The sequence below is a fragment of the Nematolebias whitei genome, chromosome 7 (genome assembly GCF_014905685.2).
Source record: "Nematolebias whitei isolate Nwh7 chromosome 7, NemWhi1, whole genome shotgun sequence".
NCBI lineage: Eukaryota > Metazoa > Chordata > Actinopteri > Cyprinodontiformes > Rivulidae > Nematolebias > Nematolebias whitei.
The window spans coordinates 39019536-39037896 of record NC_056504.1 but is presented as its reverse complement, the minus strand read 5'-3'; the positions used below and the strand labels follow the sequence as shown (position 1 = coordinate 39037896).

The window sequence follows — 18361 nt, the reverse complement described above, 5'->3', positions numbered from 1 at the left end:
TTTTACGCATCTTACGCATTGGGGAGGAGCGTCAGGGAATATTATTTTACAATGGCAGACAACAGTGTTTGTGGTTCTAGTTCCTCCAAATAAGATGAATGCAGAAGTGTCATTAATAAATGGAAATCTGTATTTCGTTCTTCATATTTTTCAAGATGTTCTCTGTAAAAACCTTGGTCTATATATATATATATATATATATATATAGGGCCCCCCCATATACAGTATTGACTCCAGCCCAGGGGCCCCCATCCTGACTCCAGCCCAGGGGCCCCCATCCTCCTAAATCCAGCCCTGGGTGTATAAACCTCAGCTATATGTTTAATTGTTGTGCACATTTTCACTTTAATGAAAAATTACAATGAAGCTTGGACTCGCATTTTATAAAAACGGCAACAAAAATATGACAGTATCTAAGATGTATTTAAATTTAACTAAAAAAGTTTTTTTTTTTATTTCATTTTGAATGTGATATGGAAGATTATCTACTGGACTTTTTACATTTGAATGAAAATTATGGTCATTCAAATCCACTTATCCAAACTTAAATGCTGCTTCACTAAGATGCAGCTAATATATTGTCTTTTAAATACGACAAAAGTGAGTTTGTTGCGTATACATATCTAACAAATGCATAAAATTTACCTTAAAAATTTCCACCCTGGGTTTTCTCGTTGGATCCACGTTGTTGACGTACGTCCGTCTGCTCCAGCGTGATGACGTCAGAGGGCGCGTCCAAATCAACTAAACGGGGGACGCCGCTATGGGAGGTTTGTGTCGTTTTTTTTTAACTAAAATCCAAAGCATTCATCACTTTACTTCGAACGAACCCTTTTGTTTATCCATTATAGTCCACTATAAGTTTCGTAGCTTCAACATTACTGTCGCTTTAACGACCTCAAAGGTTTCCTCGCTTTAGTTTGTCAAAGACGGCGGAATGTCAAACAAGTCATGTTAAGGTTCCTGAAAAGTTCCCCCACACAAAGTTTGACAGGAAAGTGAACTTCTTAGTAGTAATTCTAGTTACTTTTTGGCTATTCCAAACCCCGCGTGCCTGTTCTCGCGCTTCTGTTTCAAATATACAATGACAATGAAGCGTCGTTATAGCTGCTGCACATTTTCAATGACCCTATTGTTGAACCCGCAGACAGTTTCCACGAGCAGCTGATGGAGGACAGCGTCTTCCTCCGAGCCGAGCAGCGACTGGACACGGAGCTGGTGGACAAACTCATCCTGCAGCTCAACAGAATCTACCCTCAGATCCTCACAGACAAGGAGGCCACCAGAGTGAGTCCAGACTTGCACACCCAGCTGGATTGTTGTTCAGTGAATTAGACATTTACAGCTAAAGTTTTATTTGCAAAGGCTCTCAATAAAGGTAGTCACTGCTTCATATTATTGTTAGATGTTTACAACATGCATGCCATCGTGGGCACTAGTGACCCCCGTGACCCGAAAAGGAAGAAGCGAGTAAAAGCTAATGGATGGATGGATAGCCTGTAAATTGTTATTACAGGTGTGTAAACTCGAAGGCAACGGTGCATGTGTTGGCATTTATTTGGCAGCCGTGCGCAAAACTTCCTTCAATCTAAAAACGTAACTAGAATCTTGCATATGAAAACAATTTCAACACAGTTAATGAGCCTCAGGTCGAGCGTCAGACAGCACAAAATCAAATCAAGCTGTGTGAAAAACGACGCTTGAAAGCAACACTTTTACATTAATTGTGATATACCGTATTTTTTTGCCCTATAAGTCGCAGTTTTTGTATAATTTGCATGCCCTGCGACTTTTATGCTGAAGCGATGTATTTATGGATTTTTTCCCATATTTATAAACCAATTTTTGGCTGAGATATGACCGTTTTCATTCATTCTGACTGAAAATATTGAACACTACCATTTTCAGTCGCTAGATGGCAGTCGAGTGTATGACATGCCGTTGCATCGTGTAATAGGTAAAAGTGGCTATTAATGACACAACTGGCTTGCCATAGCCTGCCACCTTCATTCTGCTCACTGATTGGAGTAACCGTCAAATCAGCTTCATTTCACTGCGCCGCTCCGGCGAAAACAAGCTAATTTGACTATTAAATCCTTTTATTAAGTAAAAGTTCAACTGAGACACACCTTTACTATAATGTCGAGCAAAAAAAACAATTGTTTTTAGGTGTTTCTCTTGTTAAATTCCGAAGAAATGCACAGCGTCTTGTCCTTCTGCCTGTGCCCGCTTCCGCGAACCGGCTTTTGAAATGCAGCTGATTTGACCGTCAAAGTGCATTTATTAATCAAAAGTTAAACTGAGACACACCTTTTCTATAATTTCAAGCAAACAAATAATTGTTTTTATGTGTTAGTCTTGTTAAATTCTTGTTAAAGTCCTCTCGTGCGCGCTCCTGCGACGCCATTTGGCAAGCCAATCAACTTTTGGCACACTGGCCCACATTTCCAGGTTGTCAGCGCTGACGCATAACAAACGCAACGCGTCAGCAGTGACGCATAATAGATGCGACGTATACGGTGAAGCGACATATTTATGGATTTTTCCACTTTATTAGACATATTTGGACTGATGTGACTTATAGGGCGGTGCAACGTTTATGGTGGAAAATATGTTATGTATATATATATATATATATATATATATATATATATATATATACACAGATACTTTCAGAAGTTCACAACCAACAAACCACAGAAGGAATATCATTTAATAACAGTTACTAATGTTTGTGCAGTTTAGAAATTTAGACGTACCGACAAGCGTGCGCCTGGGCGAGCTCCTGACCCATCTGCAGGGGAAAGGCGAGGAAGCCTGCAGGGAGTTTTACCGAGCGCTTCACCTTCACGTGGAGGAGGTGTACTACAGCCTGCCCACACGGCTTCGCCTCAGAGGTTAGCCCCCCCAACAACGATTTCCATATTTCATTTCATTCAAATGTTTACCATTTGGGTCTTTCAGTGTGTATGAATGTTGTTATTTATGTATTTATTGTTTAATTCCTTTATCTCAGATGCCTCGGATCCTCTTATGCTTTCTCGTACTTACAAACAGAAACACAATATGAACGACAGAGGTGGGTAATGTGACCGCATGAACATTTGTGTGGTCTCCTTATTGTGCATTTTGATACAAACAGTCAAAGATGCAGTGATTTGATTTGTTTTGTTTCATAGAAAGTCTTCCAGATGTTTTAAAATGTTATTTTGGTGTTTGAAGTCTTTAATGTGTTAATTTGAACTAAATGCTAAAAACACTACAGCTAAACCTTAGGACCTCAGAACGATTATTTCCTTTGTCAGTATTATAAAAACGAGCAAGTTTAAAAGTGTTGTGGCAGTAAACACAAGAATAATCTGTCCAGAGGACCTGATTTAACTTTTTTTTAGGTTTTTCTACCTGGATTATCGAGCATGCATCAGGATGTTGTGGCAGTAAGTTGCTTTAACAGGAGCTGATTCTAAATATGGCCCTTTATATTTCTGTACATATTCTAGATCCCCTCTTCTTCCTGGGCTGTTTCAGCTTTGCTCTGGGAGTGGCTTTACTTTATTACTACAGTGGTAAAGATTTTTTTTTTTCAGTTTCTTCTAACAATTATTCTTTATTTTATTGTCTTGTTTTTTTTTTTTTTTGTATTGTTGATCATTTTTCCTTCCTGTAGAAGCTAAAGTGTCTGGAGGCAGCCGGGCACTTGGGATGGCGGCCCTGGGTTTGAAAAGAAAAGCTCAGGAGGTTCTTATTTGGTACACTGACGAAGGCTTTATGAAGTAACGATCGACTCCTTCACATCTGGTGCATCAGAATTGCTGATACTACCAACGCACGCCTTATCGTCTCAATTTTGCACAGGGTGTAAAATATGCACGTGTGGATTTTATGTTTTGTTTGAAATGTGGAAAACAAAACAAATGTGGCACTTTTGCTTATTTATTTTATACTCGTGTTTGTTGAATGGTTAAAGGGATGAAATACACTTGAGGCTAAAGACGTGATGGAGTAAGTTGGTGGAAACTGTGTAAATATTTAAATGTAAAAGGAAGAAAACACTATTATGAGTTGAAACAGTGTGTCCTAAATACCCAAATGTAAGAAAGATTCATGACTAAAAGAACAATCTTTCTCACAATCTCAACTAAATTGAACAGCATAAATAATTTTATTTTTGTTATCTAATTAATGGGTTGTTTAAAGTAACACTACTTTGTTTTTGCTTACATAAGACGTGGAAAAACCTGAAACGAGTCTGTAAACCTGATTCAAAGCCCGCCATCTACTGGACAAAAGACAAACTACACCCTGTAACTTTTGTTAGGACGTGAGCTGGCTGCGGGCCTCCGGACCCGGAAACCCGCCTCTTTTGTTGCGTTTTTAAGCGCTTTAATAAATTCTGCTTATATTTGAGGGAGTGAAAAAAACCAAAGAAACGAATGGTATCGATATAAGATCAACTTGAAACGATATTTTATATGGGAAACTGCATTTAAACGTGTTGAGCGTGTTTTTTTTTTATGTCACGTGATACTTCGCACCATTGAGAGTCCGTCTTTAGCGCGCAGTGCATTGTGGGTATAGAATTACATGTAAAAACGTAGAAAATGTCGAATAAAGCAACGAAATAATGTAACGTTTTAGTGAATTTATATACTACGAAAAAAAAAAAAAAAAAAGCGTAGTTATGTGGTTAACCTTCTAAATAGCACCGTAATGGAAGTCAACTTATATTTTCAGCCTTTATATAGGGGCGTGTTCTCTCCTTCAGCTGTGTTGTATGAAAGGAGAGAAGGTTAGCACTCCCCTTGACAAGGATGGAATTGGCCCTTGAGGCCATCAACACATATACGGTTAAGGCATTGCCACCTACTTCGTGGCATCTCTAACCAAGTTTTTTTTTTTTATATGCTTTAACAGACCATGTGCGTATCCAGATCCATGCTTCCTGTTTTCACGGTGTAGCTAGAAAACGGAAACGTGCCTCTTCCCTTGTTTTTGTTTCTGCCTTTTTATTTTTCCTGCTGGCCTGCAGTCATTAACTTTGCTTGGTTGCCAGAGTTTTATACCCAATAAACCCTTTCTGAGGTACAAAAGCCTAGTTTATTATATGTTTGGTAGTGTGTACATTTGTCTGCTAGTTAGTGATAAATACTGTATTAACTGTGGGCAGTGACTAGTTTTACATAACCGAACGTGCCTCTCTTTAAAAAGGATGATTTTTCAACAAGTCTATTTTATCTAAAGTTTTTAAGTAAATATTTTTCATCAGAATACTTAAGAATATTTAAGCAGCGTGTCAGCAACTTTATAGAATGGATGGATAAGTGCATTTTTATACGACTATTAAACTGCTTTCAGTGTATTGTTCCTGTCTTTTTAAAATAGTTTTTCAAAACGAGGAATGATGAATTATTGGTCTTGTCTAGTAATATAATGCATTTTTTATCCGTTTGTCATTTTTTTTGTGTTCTGGAGAAATGTCTCACAAGTGCCATCGCATGCACGTTCTTGAGTTTAATTAAAATAAAAACTATGGGCGACAGTTGGTTTTCGAGTTTTATTTTTAAAATATAATTTAAACAGCAGTGACTGTACAAGAGTTCATAACTAAAGCTGATTTGGTGCTACAAAAAGTGAACACAGACACAGATAATATAAAGCCATATAAAGTAAAAGTACATGTCAATTTGTTTACACTTTGCATAAGACAAAAAAAAAGTGCACTTCTTTTAATGATGGAGATTTAAAGCACTGGACAAATACATTTACCCCTCCACTGTAAAGCTGTTGTACAAAGTAAAGCATCGTGAAGAGGAGGAAGACTTCATATTATGTTCTGTTACAAAATACACGATTAGCATACCAACACAAAAACTTAAAAAAAACAACTAGTAAAGTCTTTTTTTCAGGAATGCTCACAGTATTGTTGATTTACACAGAGTAGGATTCTCCTGATTTTTGTTTGATAAAGGCCGTCCTTTATTTGCATCAGCAACCTGAGCACGATCAGAGGTAAAACAACAAAACTTTTGAAATAAAATAAAAAAAAAAAAAACACACTAAAAGAAGAAAACATATAAAACAAGGCAGGTTATAAACAACATGACTGTCATGTTTTGGTAAATGTGTCTCCACCGGCAGTAGGTGTGTCACGTCAAGAAGGTGGTGAAGGTCCCGGGTTGGGGCGCTGCACGCCGAACGCTGTGATGAAGACGTTGACTACGACGATGACAAAGACGCACGCCGTGGCAGTGTTCTCCAAGATGTTCAGCTTGTAGTGCATGCTTTCATCGTTTAGATTCCACTTCACTGGGAAAACAAACAGGAATCACTTGATGCTCATAAACAGCTACACGTAGTGACATAATTTACACCACAAGGGGGCAGTAAGGAGCCTCACCTTAATGTTTTTTTTAAAGGATTACTGATCCAGTGAGAACTCACATGCCTTCCTGATCTGTGAATGAAACTTGTGGGTTTGTTTTAAACAGATAATTGTTTTCCATGGCAGCTTAGTTACGTCATTTCCTCTGAGACTATTCTACCTAATAGTAAACAGTTCTTTAAATTGGACCCAGCAGAGGCCACCACTTCCTGCTGCAGTTGTCAAAACCCCACTCACTCTCCACATTGTAACATTTTTCTGTTCGGGTAAGATAAGAAAACAGCCAGAGGAGAGGAGGGCCTCGTCAGTATGAGGGGATTTACTCACTTCAGTCGGGGAGTTTTTATTCTGTATAATAGGAGTTTATATTATAGTTGGTCATGAAACTGTAACAGAGAAAATATATTCGGCCTTTATTTTGTTAAGTTAATTTTTATTTTTTCAGTAATATGCCTCTTGAAAATGTGTTTTGTTGTTTGTTTTTACATTTAACTGTGATCATTAAATTATGTATGGTTGTGAAAATGTTACAGGGACATGTTGTACTTCTGGACCAACCTCTTTAATTGATACTCGGATACAAGAAAGAAAATTGTTGCTTATTTCAAAGTAACGTCTTCCTCCATTTTGCATGCTGTATCATTTTAGCTGCCTGACAGTTCAGAGTCTTACGCATTTCTTTTTGTTTACACTCAAGGTTTTCAGTGGGTGTCGTGTCTGGACTGCAGGAAGGGCAGTTTAGCGTCCTGCCATATGAATACACGGACATTAGTCTGACATCGTCTTGAAAAAAAACAAAAACAACATTCAGCTGAAAGCTCTAAGTGTCAGCACACAATGTTTCAAAACTTTTACACATAATTCTGAATTAACTTCATCTTCACAAGTGAACAAATGTTCTATGCCAAACTAATGAACCATGAAATGTGAAAATGCACTGAGGAAATCATCTTCTTTATCCTGCAGTTCAAGTGTTTTTCCTCTCGCACTCTCGGTAAAAACGGATGCTCCCTTTCCCTCTCCTGCCTCCCCTCCTGCTTTTTCTCTTGTCCTGTGACTCTCAGATCCTCTCTTTGCACATTTTCCGAATCGTAAATTATTATAGATCTGGTCAGCCGGTCTCTCAACGCAATTGATCAAATTTTATCGACGAGAAGACAGGGTGCAGGAGAACCCTCATGCCCTGAAGGGACACAGGCAGCTGGATATGTCATGGATTCCTGGGGTGTTTGGAAGATGATGTGCCCGTCTGTGCTGTCTGTTGAGGATGTAGAAGACACATACATAATTGGATTTATAATAACAGGGTTTCTGCTTTTTGGAATCAGCGGGTACCTGGGATATCGAAAAATTAGGAAGACGTCGGCAGCAGTTTTGGCAATAGTGATGCTGCCTGCCTTATATGAAGGATTGCACCGTGCTTCGAGCTCTCAGACTAATATGCTTTGTGAGCTGAACTAAGCTGGATGCGATTTCTGAAAATCGTGGGCCACTTGCAGCTCCTAGAACTCACCGGCATGAAGGAATCCACCTTGGAGAAGGCTAACAAGCACAGACAGACAAAATGTCCACTAATCGGGCTGTTTGGATTCACCATTGAGTGTACCAGCAGAACTGAAGGCAGACAGGAAACCAGTGGAGTCGGCCTGTCCCAAAACAATTGTTATTTATCTGAATCTGGCCTCCCCGCTGGCCTTGGACAGGCCAACTGATCTCAAATTGCTCCTGGTGGATACATAAGTTAAGATGCTCTGCCCTTATCAGAGTGGATCGGCTGAGAGACACTAACATCTTTATCAGGACTATGGAAACTATCTGGAAGGCTTCATGGACAATCTCACCATCTTGTCACACCCCCCTGCAAAATGTATTATGTCTCTCTATGTTGCTTGTGCTGATGTAGATTTTTTTTGCTACCTTACACCACACCCTGTATAAAGGACACAGTGTGAGAGAGCTTTTTATTGATACCTTCTCTCCTCATGTTTTCTTCCCCTTTTCTTATCTAAGTGATAAGGGCAGCGCTTCATAGAAGCTGCAGCCCCGGTACACTTCTGTCTACCCTTCAGACGGCTGTATGGAATTAAATTACACTGTTGATTCTGAAGTGATTAGTGTAAGGATTTTACATAAAAGGTATTAACCTAGTAATAAATCTGTTTATATTAAAGAAAAAAGATGTGTGAAATCATGTGTGAGAGAGTCACGTCCCAGTTCCTGTTACATGTTCCTGTTTTTAGTATTTAACATTGGTTTATAATTTCTCCTATTTACTTTTCATTTTATATGCTTTTTATAAGATTGTCTACTGTTGTCTGTACCTCATCTGTGTTCTTTGTTAAAAACAGGTCCCTCTTGTAAACGAGTCCTCGAGGCTCAATGAGACTAACCTGTGCAAATAAAGGTTGAATGAAAAAAAGAGTGAGCGTTGTAAAGCATGCTGGGTAGGAATTATGTCTGCAATGTTTCTGATTGTTTAGCGGACTTAAATTTACTGGATTTAAATTTAGCGAAATCTATATCCACTAAAGATTTTCAAATATAGCAAACACACAAATCCGTTTCACTATTAGTGGATTAGCAGAACTGTGAGCACCACTGCTTAAAAGTATAGTTTCCTCAAATCAACTGTGTGACCAGGCTACCCCTGGCTCCACCATTGCACCTGGTCATGGATAAAATTGCTCATTTTGCTCACCAGTGTCCATCACCCTGCATCACCTTGGACAAACTACCTTTTTTCTTCTACACAGTGTAACTCCTACTCACTTGAATATCTTGCACCAAAAACATTAAGGTTTTCCTGCATTCCCTGTTCAGAAAAAACACTCATGTTGAAAACTACAAACGCTCACTATTCAAATCCTTCTGTGACGAGGGACATAAGCATACTGCTAGTAAACCTGGGACTTTCTGAAAGCCTGAAGATCACAACAATCTGTATAAATGTATTTTTCCCTTTTTTATTGACAATTCTGCACAATGACGACTTCCATCCATCCATTTTCTTTACCCGTTTATTCCATTTTGGGTCACGGGGGTCGCTGGTGCCCATGTCCAGCAATCACTGTGCGAGGGGCGGGGTACACTCTGGACAGGTCGCAAGTCCATCACAGGGACACATAGAGACAAACAACCATGCACTCTCACTCACACCTAGGGACAATTTAGAGTTACCAATCAGCCTAACATGCATGTTTTTGGTCTGTGGGAGGAAACCGGAGTACCCGGAGAAAACCCATGCATGCACGGAGAGAACATGCAAACTCCACCCAGAAGGCCCCTGGACCGGGGTTTGAACCAGGGACCTGTTCGCTGAGAGGCAGCAGCTCTACCAGTTGTGCCACCGTGCTGCCCAATGACGATTTCCATAAATTTTTAATAAATTCACTATGATTTTTTTGGGGGGGCGGAGTCAAAAGTGAATTATCTTGTTTTATTTAGGCAGGTTTTTTCATTTCCGTCCATGTGAACACTGACCTTAAAATAGCTACATTTAAAAACATTTTGCTTTTAGTATTTGCCCTTTAAACACATCGTACAATGTTTAGGCGTTGGTTGACTTCCTGTGGAAATGTTAATAGAAGGATTGTTTCAATAAATGTGACGTTGCCGCCTCTGAGCTCACCTATGAAGATGAGCATGACTCCCACTAGGATTTGAAGGATGAGGGAGATGCTGATGAGAGCGATGAGGGGCTGGTAGAAGGTGAAGTCCGGCCCTTGTTCGAGCACGGCCTTCAGCTGCGAGGCGTTGGCCATCAGCAGAGCCACATCCAGCATGCTCTCCGCTGCGCTCTTCTTGTTGGCGTAATGGTTCATGTTCAGAGGTCTGCTCTGCCGCCTCCGGTTCTCCCATACCGACACCTGGAGACAAACACAAGCCCTGGCATCAGTGTGACAAAGAGGCACAAGCTGGCGTCTGTTTCTCGCTCCATCAGTAAAAAGTTTAAGATTGATCAGGTTTTATTAACATTTATCAACTTTTCAGTTCTTATCTTAAGTGTCTTTTCAGTCCGGACCTACAGAATTCACCTAATTGTGCAACTTACTCTTTGATGCACTGCAGTGGTTTCACTTTCCCTCAAACCAGAGTAAACTTGCTTTTTAAGAAGTTGCTTCTTCATTTGGAGGGCAAAACAAAAAGTCCACTATTTCTGCTATTATAGTGGAATTATTTACAATCTGGCTAAATGAAAACACACGTTTTATTTTTTAGTACACAACACCCTGATAAGTTTCAGGAATCAAAAGGTGTCCCCATTGAGTTTGTTGATTCCTATAAATATTTGGGTATCTTGGTCGACTCACATCTCTCTTTTAAGCTCCATGTGGAAAACTTGGTAAAGAAAGTGAAAGTTAAACTGGGTTTCTTTTTCAGAAACAAATCCTGTCTAACGCTGAATGCTAGAAAACGCCTTGTATCTGTGACTTTCCTTCCCTCCATTGATTACGGTGACATTATCTACATGAATGCTCCTACAAGAACCCTGCAGATGTTGGATGTGTCTATCATGGTGCACTAAGATTCATAACTGGCTGTGATTATCGTACCCACCACTGCACCCTGTATTCACTGGTTAACAGGACATCATTAACTTCACGCAGACTCTCTCACTGGTACATTTTCATCTTTAAATCACTTCTTGGTCTCCTGCCTTCATACATCTCCTCCTTCATGTCTCTGCGTGAGTGCAGTTACAGCGTGCGCTCTCAGGACATTATTACCTGCAGTGTTCCCTCAGTGCGGACTGAACTAGGCAAAAGGGCCTTCTCCTACTCATCTCCTGTTTCCTGGAATATCTTACAAAAAGATATGAAGCTCTCGACCTTGACCTCTCTAAGTGTCTTTAAGAACCTGTTGGACTTCTGGCAAGGACCAATGCAGACCTGTTCCTGTTTTTAGTTTTCTACATTCACCTTATGATCTAGCTGTTTTTTGTTACTTTTCTTTTTTTAGCCATCCTATTTGTAAAAAAAATCAAATCTGTATGCCTTTTTATAACTGTCTATTGTTGTCATCATTCTTTGTTGAAATCAGGTCTCTCTTGTAAATGAGTCCTCGAGGCTCAATGGGATTTACCTGTCTAAATATAGGTTGAATGAATGTAACAGCACAAGATCATTTTGTAAAACATTAAAATGATGACTCAGCTTGACAAATGTTTTGGTCCTAATTACTTTATTATTTTAAAAAGGATTAAAAATACCAGGTAAACATTTATGATCATGATTTCAGAACTATCAGTTGTGCCTTTGTGCTGTTTAATATCTTTAAAGTACTAATCTTGTCAAGAAAATCCAACAATAAACCAGATGTTGAGATGTGATGGGGAAAGAAGCCGGAACTGTGCACATTTAGTAGTTTGCTGCAAGCAGGAAAAATTTAACAGAAGTACAAACTTTTTCTCCGTCTTTGCAGAATCTGACAGAAGGTCACGGAGTTAGTGTCAGGAAATGTGTCATAAATATTATGACATGTCACTGAGGAGCTCACACGCTGGCTTCACATGAAGTTTGTCCAAAATGAGTGAAAAAAAGAAGTTACGACTTGTGAGCATCTTACAAACATCACCAACATGTCATAGTTTAAACAGAAATCACACACGTGTTCATAAACATAAAAAAAAAATACAACGGCGCTTTTTATGTGAAATTAAAACATTGCAAAATGACTCAGCTCATAAGTCACATATTAAACACAGATTCCTCGAGGTTTCATTATTGATGGAGCAAAGTTGAGTGCCTTCTGACCTTTTGCTCTGCCCTCTTGGCCCAATTAAAAACTTTATATATGCATATTTTCTGTAACATCACAATTACCACACGGACTTTGGTTCAGTCAAACACAGCATGTTTCTAGTTTCGAGGCAAAGGTTGAAACTAAAGTTGATCACTTTATTGCACTCACACCTCTGCTACAAAAAAGATTTCCACCACTCTGAGGAGTTAGGATGTTCTCTGTGTACATCCTAACTCTAGCCTACCCAATTGAAGACCATGTTCTGCATTAACCTGCTCCTGCTGGTGTGGATTCTCTGTCCTCCAGAATATGGTAAATCCAAAAATAAGTAATAATAATAATAATAATAATAATAATAAGCTTTTCTCCACTGGCTCCCTGTCAAATTTAGAATTTAATTCAAAATCTTACTTCTTACCTACAAAGCCCTCAACAACCTAGCTCCATCTTATATTACAGATCTTATTGTTCCATATTTTCCTAACAGAGCATTCCGCTCTCAAGGCTGCAGGTTTACTTGTGGTTCCTAGAGTTACCAAAAGCAGAATGTGAGGAAGATGTTTTTGTTATCAGGCTCCTCTCTTGCGGAACCAACTTCCAGTTTCTGACCATGAGGCTGACACATTGTCCAGTTTTAAGACTGGGCTTAAGACTTTGATAAATCCTATAGTTAGGGTCGGATTGTTATGCTGCCGTAGACTAGACTACTGGAGGACAAATTGACCTAATTTCCTTACATGAATCGTTACACATGAATAGTTTTCATTTGATATTATTTATATTTTAACATGTGATTCTCAAACTGCCATTGTGTATCTGTTCCTCCTTCCTGTCCTCTCAAACCCACTCGGTCGAAGCAGATGGCCGCTTGTCCTGAGCCTGGTTCTGCTAAAGGTTTCTTCCTCATGAGGGAGTTTTTCCTTTCCACTGTCGCCTTCATGCTTGTTCAACATGAAAGTTCTGTGATGGAGTTAAACTCAAAGCAGTCTGCTCCTCAGTTAAATAATGTTATTAACGGACTTTTTATTTATATGAATGTTTCTGTTCAGTGCCCTGAGATGACTTCTGTTGTGACTTGGCGCTTTATAAATAAACTGAAATGAATTTAATTGAATTTAATTTACAAAACAACTCCACTTCTATTCTGTAATTGGAAACGTCTCATTAAAGCTAGACAACAGGTTCTAAACAACAGGACCGGTTTCAGCCCAGAGCAGCACCATACCCTGCCGGACCTCTGTCTTTCTTCCACTTATTCCAAGTTCTATTCAGTTTCTACAAACAGAAGCACGATTGTGCCATGAGGTTTCCAGTGTCACCCATTGTGGCCAATCTCTAAATGGAGGAAGTGGAAACAAGAGCTCTGGACTCTCTCAAGGGAAAACATGGAGCTCGAGCATGCATCAGGATACATGGAGCTCCTGGTTCAGAGATGTGGATACCTGGGTCAGAATCCAGGCAGAAGCAGAAGTGTTCACCCAACACATCAACTCTGTGGACATTAAGCTCAAGTTCACCAGCGAGCACGCTAAATGACTTCTTTTTTTTTTAACTGTATTGTGCACATGGAAAAAGTTGGAAGCGTCAATGCTGAAGTTTACAGGAAACCAAGTCCCACAGATCAGAACCTTCTGTTTGATTCTCACTGAGACGCAAACCTTCTGTCATCAGAACTTTACACCATCAGGCTGAACACATCCCCGTAAAGACAGAAGGGATGGAACAGAAACATTTAAATTAAAAAAAAGCTCTTCAAACCTGTGGATATCCAGGCTTTTGTGTGACCAGCGAGGGAATCTGAAAATCACGCCACAGAACAGAACATGGAGAAGAACAAGCACAAAAACACAAGGACCCAGAAGACTTGACAAAGTAAAGGAGCCCGTTTGAGTTAAATCTTTAAACAGAGGAGGAGGTCTTGGATTTGAACTTTCAGAAATCTACAAAGCAGCATTAGGCCTGATTTCCAACCAGCTCAACTAATTTACACCTTCATGTAGTGTGATGAAAACATCTGTGTGAGCCAGGCACACAAACACATGAACAGCTCTTTACTGTGACGGCCGTGTAGTTTTAGTCTAATCTTCATGAATCTGGCCACATAACTGAGCCTGCCATGCAGTTATATGAACACCCCACAATCCAGCCACACAACAGAAGTCCAATTGTTTTGTTTTTTAAACTTTTTTTTTTTTAATGATCTTATACAGCTGATGCACGACAATAAAACGTACCCTACAAAACCTTACACATTTCTAACAAAATATTCTGAACCAAATTGTCCTTAATGACAACGGGTTAGAGAGCCTCCTCTCTTTTGGTCCAACAATGTATTTCAGACTTGTTGATTCTAGTCTTGCAGTCAGACAAATACAATTGTAAGACAGAGTACATGTGTGTGAATGAGAGGGAGGCCGGTGGAACAGTGAGGCTACAAGGTCAGAGGTCACAAAGGTGCAGGACTTCAAGTACTTGGGGGTCCACTGTCCAGGAAAATGGGGAATGGGGTAAAGAGATGAAGAAGAGAGTCCAGGCAGGATGGAGAAAAGTTGCAGGGATGATTTGTGACAAAAGAGTGTCACCAAAGGTCAAAGGAAAAGTTTACAAGACAGTGATGAGACCAGTTATGTTGTATGGACTGGAGACAGAGACATGGACAAAAAGACAGGAGACAGAACTGGAAGAGGCAGAAATGAAGATGTTGAGGTTCTCCTTAGGAGTGACAAGGATGGATAAGATTAGGAATGAGATCATCAGAGGTTCAGCCCAGGTTGAACAACTGGGAGATAAAGTTAGAGAGGCCAGACTGGGATGGTTTGGACATGTCCAGAGGAGGGACAGTGGGTATACTGGTAGAAGACTGTTAGAAATGCAGCTGCCAGGAAAAAGACAAAGAGGAGATATATGGATGCAGTTAGAGAGGACATGGAGGGAGTTGGAGTGAGGACAGAGGATGCAGAGGACAGAGATGGAGGAGGATGACTCGCTGAAGAGGGAAAGAAGAAGAAGAAAAAGAAGTAGTGTGAATCTTCATAAATCAGATAATACCTTCAGATTTAATGCAAAACTAAAACATGTTCAGCTTTTGTTGCCTGCGTCTTGAAATACTCTCACATTTCTGGTCGTTTCATTCACACCCTGACCTTCAACCGAAACACAGTTGTTTAGTCCTCACTGAAATGCAGGAATGCCCCAAGTGCTGAGGTAAGAACTGCTCCGTCTCCAGCTGGTATGGCAAACTTATTACTGTAAGCATAAAGACCAAATATGATTCCACTCTATCTATCTATCTATCTATCTATCTATCTATCTATCTATCTATCTATCTATCTACCACTGACTAATGCAATGGTAAAGTTTAAAATGTGTTTTTATTTCTAGTTTGGAAAGAAGTGAGAAGCTAAAATTCTTGGAAACAATTCTCAAAACTTTAGGGATGTGGTTTTGTCTTTTATATCAAAAATCGGTTACATCATGTATACTAATTTTTTTTTTTCACATTATGACAAATAAAGACGATAAAGTATGAAAGTGGTCTCAAAAAGTACAAGTACTACGTATTTGTAAATAAAAACACTGAATATTAAGTAAGTCTGCTTATACTATAAATGATGAATAAACTTTTCCACCACAGTTTGGACACTTCTAGCACAAAGATGCGTTTAAATCAAAAACCCTTGACTAGGATCACTGGTTTTCGGCTCTGGTTCTGGGTCAGTCATTAACCCACCTGATCCCTCTCAAAGAGTCCACTGCGGACACACGCACGCGCACCGCGTTCTCTCTGTCATTATGTGTAAACTGATCCCAGAGCAGACGAATGGAGGTAGAAATAGCCTCACGTGGAAAACAAGAAGAAGCGAGTTTTTTTTTAGAAATGATCCTTCAGATCACGACAAATATATTTTCCACGCGATGATTCAGACACTCGAATAAAGACCTGGTCCATGTTTTCTGGTTTTTCTTTGGGGAACCGTGTCCTGTCTCACCTCCGTGTCTCGATCAGCATCGCCGTTCATCTCCAGGTTTTCAGACGCCATCCTTTATCTCTGTGAGCGGAATCAGCCTCGTCATGCAGCTACAATGTGGCTTCTTCCAGCCGGACGCACAAACTGTGGAGAGACGAGGAAACGAGCCGCCGCTGGGTGGAAGATGGACGAGCTGCCGCCTACCGCCCCTCCGACATGGGGGCGGCCGCTGTCACAAAACTGAGCATTTTCAGGAGAAGTGTCGACTTTCGAGGCTGATTATAGATTTATTACATCATATATGAAATTATGTAATGCAAGAAGAAAAGTCGAACTTGGGTTTTTCGTTTAAATTACTTTCACGCTTTCAAACAACGAGACTTTACTGACACCTAGTGGCTAAATTGAGAATTACACGCAGCACAAAAAAGCTTTGGTGCGGTTTTCTCGTCTCATTCTTTTTAATGTTGTTGTTGTTTATGATGAAATATTAACGTAAAATAACAAAATTATACAAACATGTAATATGTGCAAATAGATGGGGAAAATCCTGACAACAGAGTGAAAGCATCAAAGGAGCGATAAACATGATGTAAGACATGCAAAATGAATCTCATTAGTATGCAGTCACATGCCACGCGCGTACGCACGCACACGCACAAGCCAAATAGAAAAGACCAAGAGTTCAAGCTGAGTGAAGCTGACACCCCACCCACTTCCAAAATTAAAGCAAAAAGAAAACATTAGCAAAGGTGAAATAAAGGCCAGCAGTGACTTTTCAAAGAGACAGTAAAGAAAAAGGTTTGTGAAACAAAAAGTGAACATATCTTCCAAAACTTTAGGAAAAAGAAAAAAGAATAAAAAAAAATAAAAATAATAAAAGTAAACACTAAGCGACTGGACAACACTGGGAAACTTAAGATATCTTATGCAAATTATGTTTTATTCATTGCAATTTGCAACTCCATAATATTGACAAGTGTTGAGTTTTTTTTTTTTAATTATCATTAATGATTAACCTTCTTTGTGCACAGGCTTAAAATCAAAACAATAAATACTACACACAAAACTACAATTAAAATATATATTTAAAGAACTGCTCCATTATACATTATATAAGTTTTCCTTACTGATATTGGCATTTTAACTTTTCTGCTTTTGACCTATAAAAATGCAGACATTTGTGACTAAGGCAAACTGTGCTAAAGACAACAAAAACTATCATGGCCAACATATAAATTCAATAAATAAATAAGTTTTCTATTTATGACAGCATTTGTAATTTTTTTTATGATGCCAAAGGCAAAAAACATAGTTATTATTGTTTGAAATGTTTAATCTGATTTCTGGAGATGATCTAAAGACCTCCAGTTGTTGTGTCAGGACTCAGTCATATGTTCCCTCCGGGGCTCCGTAGATATGAGGTGCCACAAACAACCTAGAAACAAACTATTCCATGCACGATTTGTGAATCATTTGAGAAAAAAAAAGAATTATAACATTATAATTAAGTTGTAGGGTTGGGTTTATGTGATTGTTTATTTTGGGGGGTTCCAAAACTTTTCAGATTCAATTCTAGAAAATAAAAAAGGCTTGAGTTTTGAAATATCTCCAGTTTAAGTGCACAGACTTGGCTAATAACTTTATTAAACATGAACCAACTGACAACCCAAACAGTTGCAACAGTTAAAATGCCATTTTTTTATTAAATTATTATGCTTGTATTTATTATTTGTAATAACTATGGTGTAAATGTTCATTTAGCATTATTGTTTTGAGTCCTGAAGATTATTTGAGCACCTTCGGGTGGGATTTCATGCCCCATATTAAAGCAGCAGGTTTTGTGACAAACTTGAGTTTTTGTATTTATTATACAGTCTACCTCTTTATCATTTGCCATGTCAGGTTTAATGTCAAGTGTGTTGCAAATGTTTGGCAAAAATCTGATTCAAAGCTGTAATAGCCATCAAAATGTGCAATTTTCTACACTTTTTTTGTTTTAATTTTTTTTATCTGTGTGCATCATCTAAAAAATAACCACTAAATATCCATCATTCTCTAAAAAAATTGAACAGTTCATTTGCAATAAATGAACAAAATAAGCAGAATCATGTTTTGTTATAGCCATTTGTTTACAGTCTAACGTTGACAGTTAGGACAAACTTGTCACATGACGTGTGTTGAGTCAGTAAAATAATCTCCAGATGTAAACAAAGTCAGAGGAAGACTGATGAAATCAGAGGCCAGGCTCAAAGTGAAAAGGTATATT

The 18361-nt window shown here is 39.0% G+C and overlaps 2 protein-coding genes and 1 non-coding gene across 5 annotated transcripts; 2 read left to right on the top strand and 1 right to left on the bottom strand.

The window, feature by feature from the left end:
• Positions 1-718: 718 nt before the first annotated feature.
• Positions 719-4038, top strand: card19 (caspase recruitment domain family, member 19). The gene is made up of 6 exons (XM_037679491.1): positions 719-770; positions 1148-1287; positions 2741-2897; positions 3017-3079; positions 3501-3566; positions 3668-4038. The coding sequence occupies exons 1-6, from the start codon at positions 764-766 to the stop codon at positions 3775-3777; spliced, it is 543 nt and encodes a 180-aa protein (XP_037535419.1). The 5' UTR covers positions 719-763; the 3' UTR covers positions 3778-4038.
• A 729-nt stretch (positions 4039-4767) lies between these two features.
• LOC119412918 lies at positions 4768-4895 on the top strand. The gene has a single exon (XR_005186945.1). It is a non-coding gene; the product is annotated as a U6atac minor spliceosomal RNA (small nuclear RNA).
• Positions 4896-6067: 1172 nt separating this feature from the next.
• ninj1 (ninjurin 1) lies at positions 6068-16347 on the bottom strand. Of its 3 annotated transcripts, XM_037679489.1 has the most exons (4): positions 16113-16347; positions 15108-15127; positions 10011-10233; positions 6068-6306 (listed from the first exon to the last, which is right to left on the bottom strand). In XM_037679489.1, the coding sequence occupies exons 1-4, from the start codon at positions 16162-16164 to the stop codon at positions 6152-6154; spliced, it is 450 nt and encodes a 149-aa protein (XP_037535417.1). In that variant the 5' UTR covers positions 16165-16347; the 3' UTR covers positions 6068-6151. The 3 variants fall into 3 exon arrangements, with proteins under 3 accessions (XP_037535417.1, XP_037535416.1, XP_037535415.1); XM_037679488.1 differs by lacking the exon at positions 15108-15127 and having other exon boundaries at positions 16099-16347; XM_037679487.1 differs by lacking the exon at positions 15108-15127 and having other exon boundaries at positions 10011-10248; positions 16114-16347.
• Between the last annotated feature and the right edge of the window lie 2014 nt (positions 16348-18361).

Coding starts and splice junctions, on each gene's coding strand:
- ninj1 (XM_037679489.1), bottom strand. CDS start 16,164: ATGGCGTCTGAAAACCTGGAGATGAACGGCGATGCTGATCGAGACACG. Junction 15,128..16,112: donor TGCTGATCGAGACACGGAGG/TGAGACAGGACA, acceptor CTTTTTCTTCTT/CTTCTTTCCCTCTTCAGCGA. Junction 6,307..10,010: donor AGTCATGCTCATCTTCATAG/GTGAGCTCAGAG, acceptor TTGTTTTCCCAG/TGAAGTGGAATCTAAACGAT.
- card19 (XM_037679491.1), top strand. Junction 3,080..3,500: donor ACACAATATGAACGACAGAG/GTGGGTAATGTG, acceptor TACATATTCTAG/ATCCCCTCTTCTTCCTGGGC. Junction 3,567..3,667: donor TTTACTTTATTACTACAGTG/GTAAAGATTTTT, acceptor TCCTTCCTGTAG/AAGCTAAAGTGTCTGGAGGC.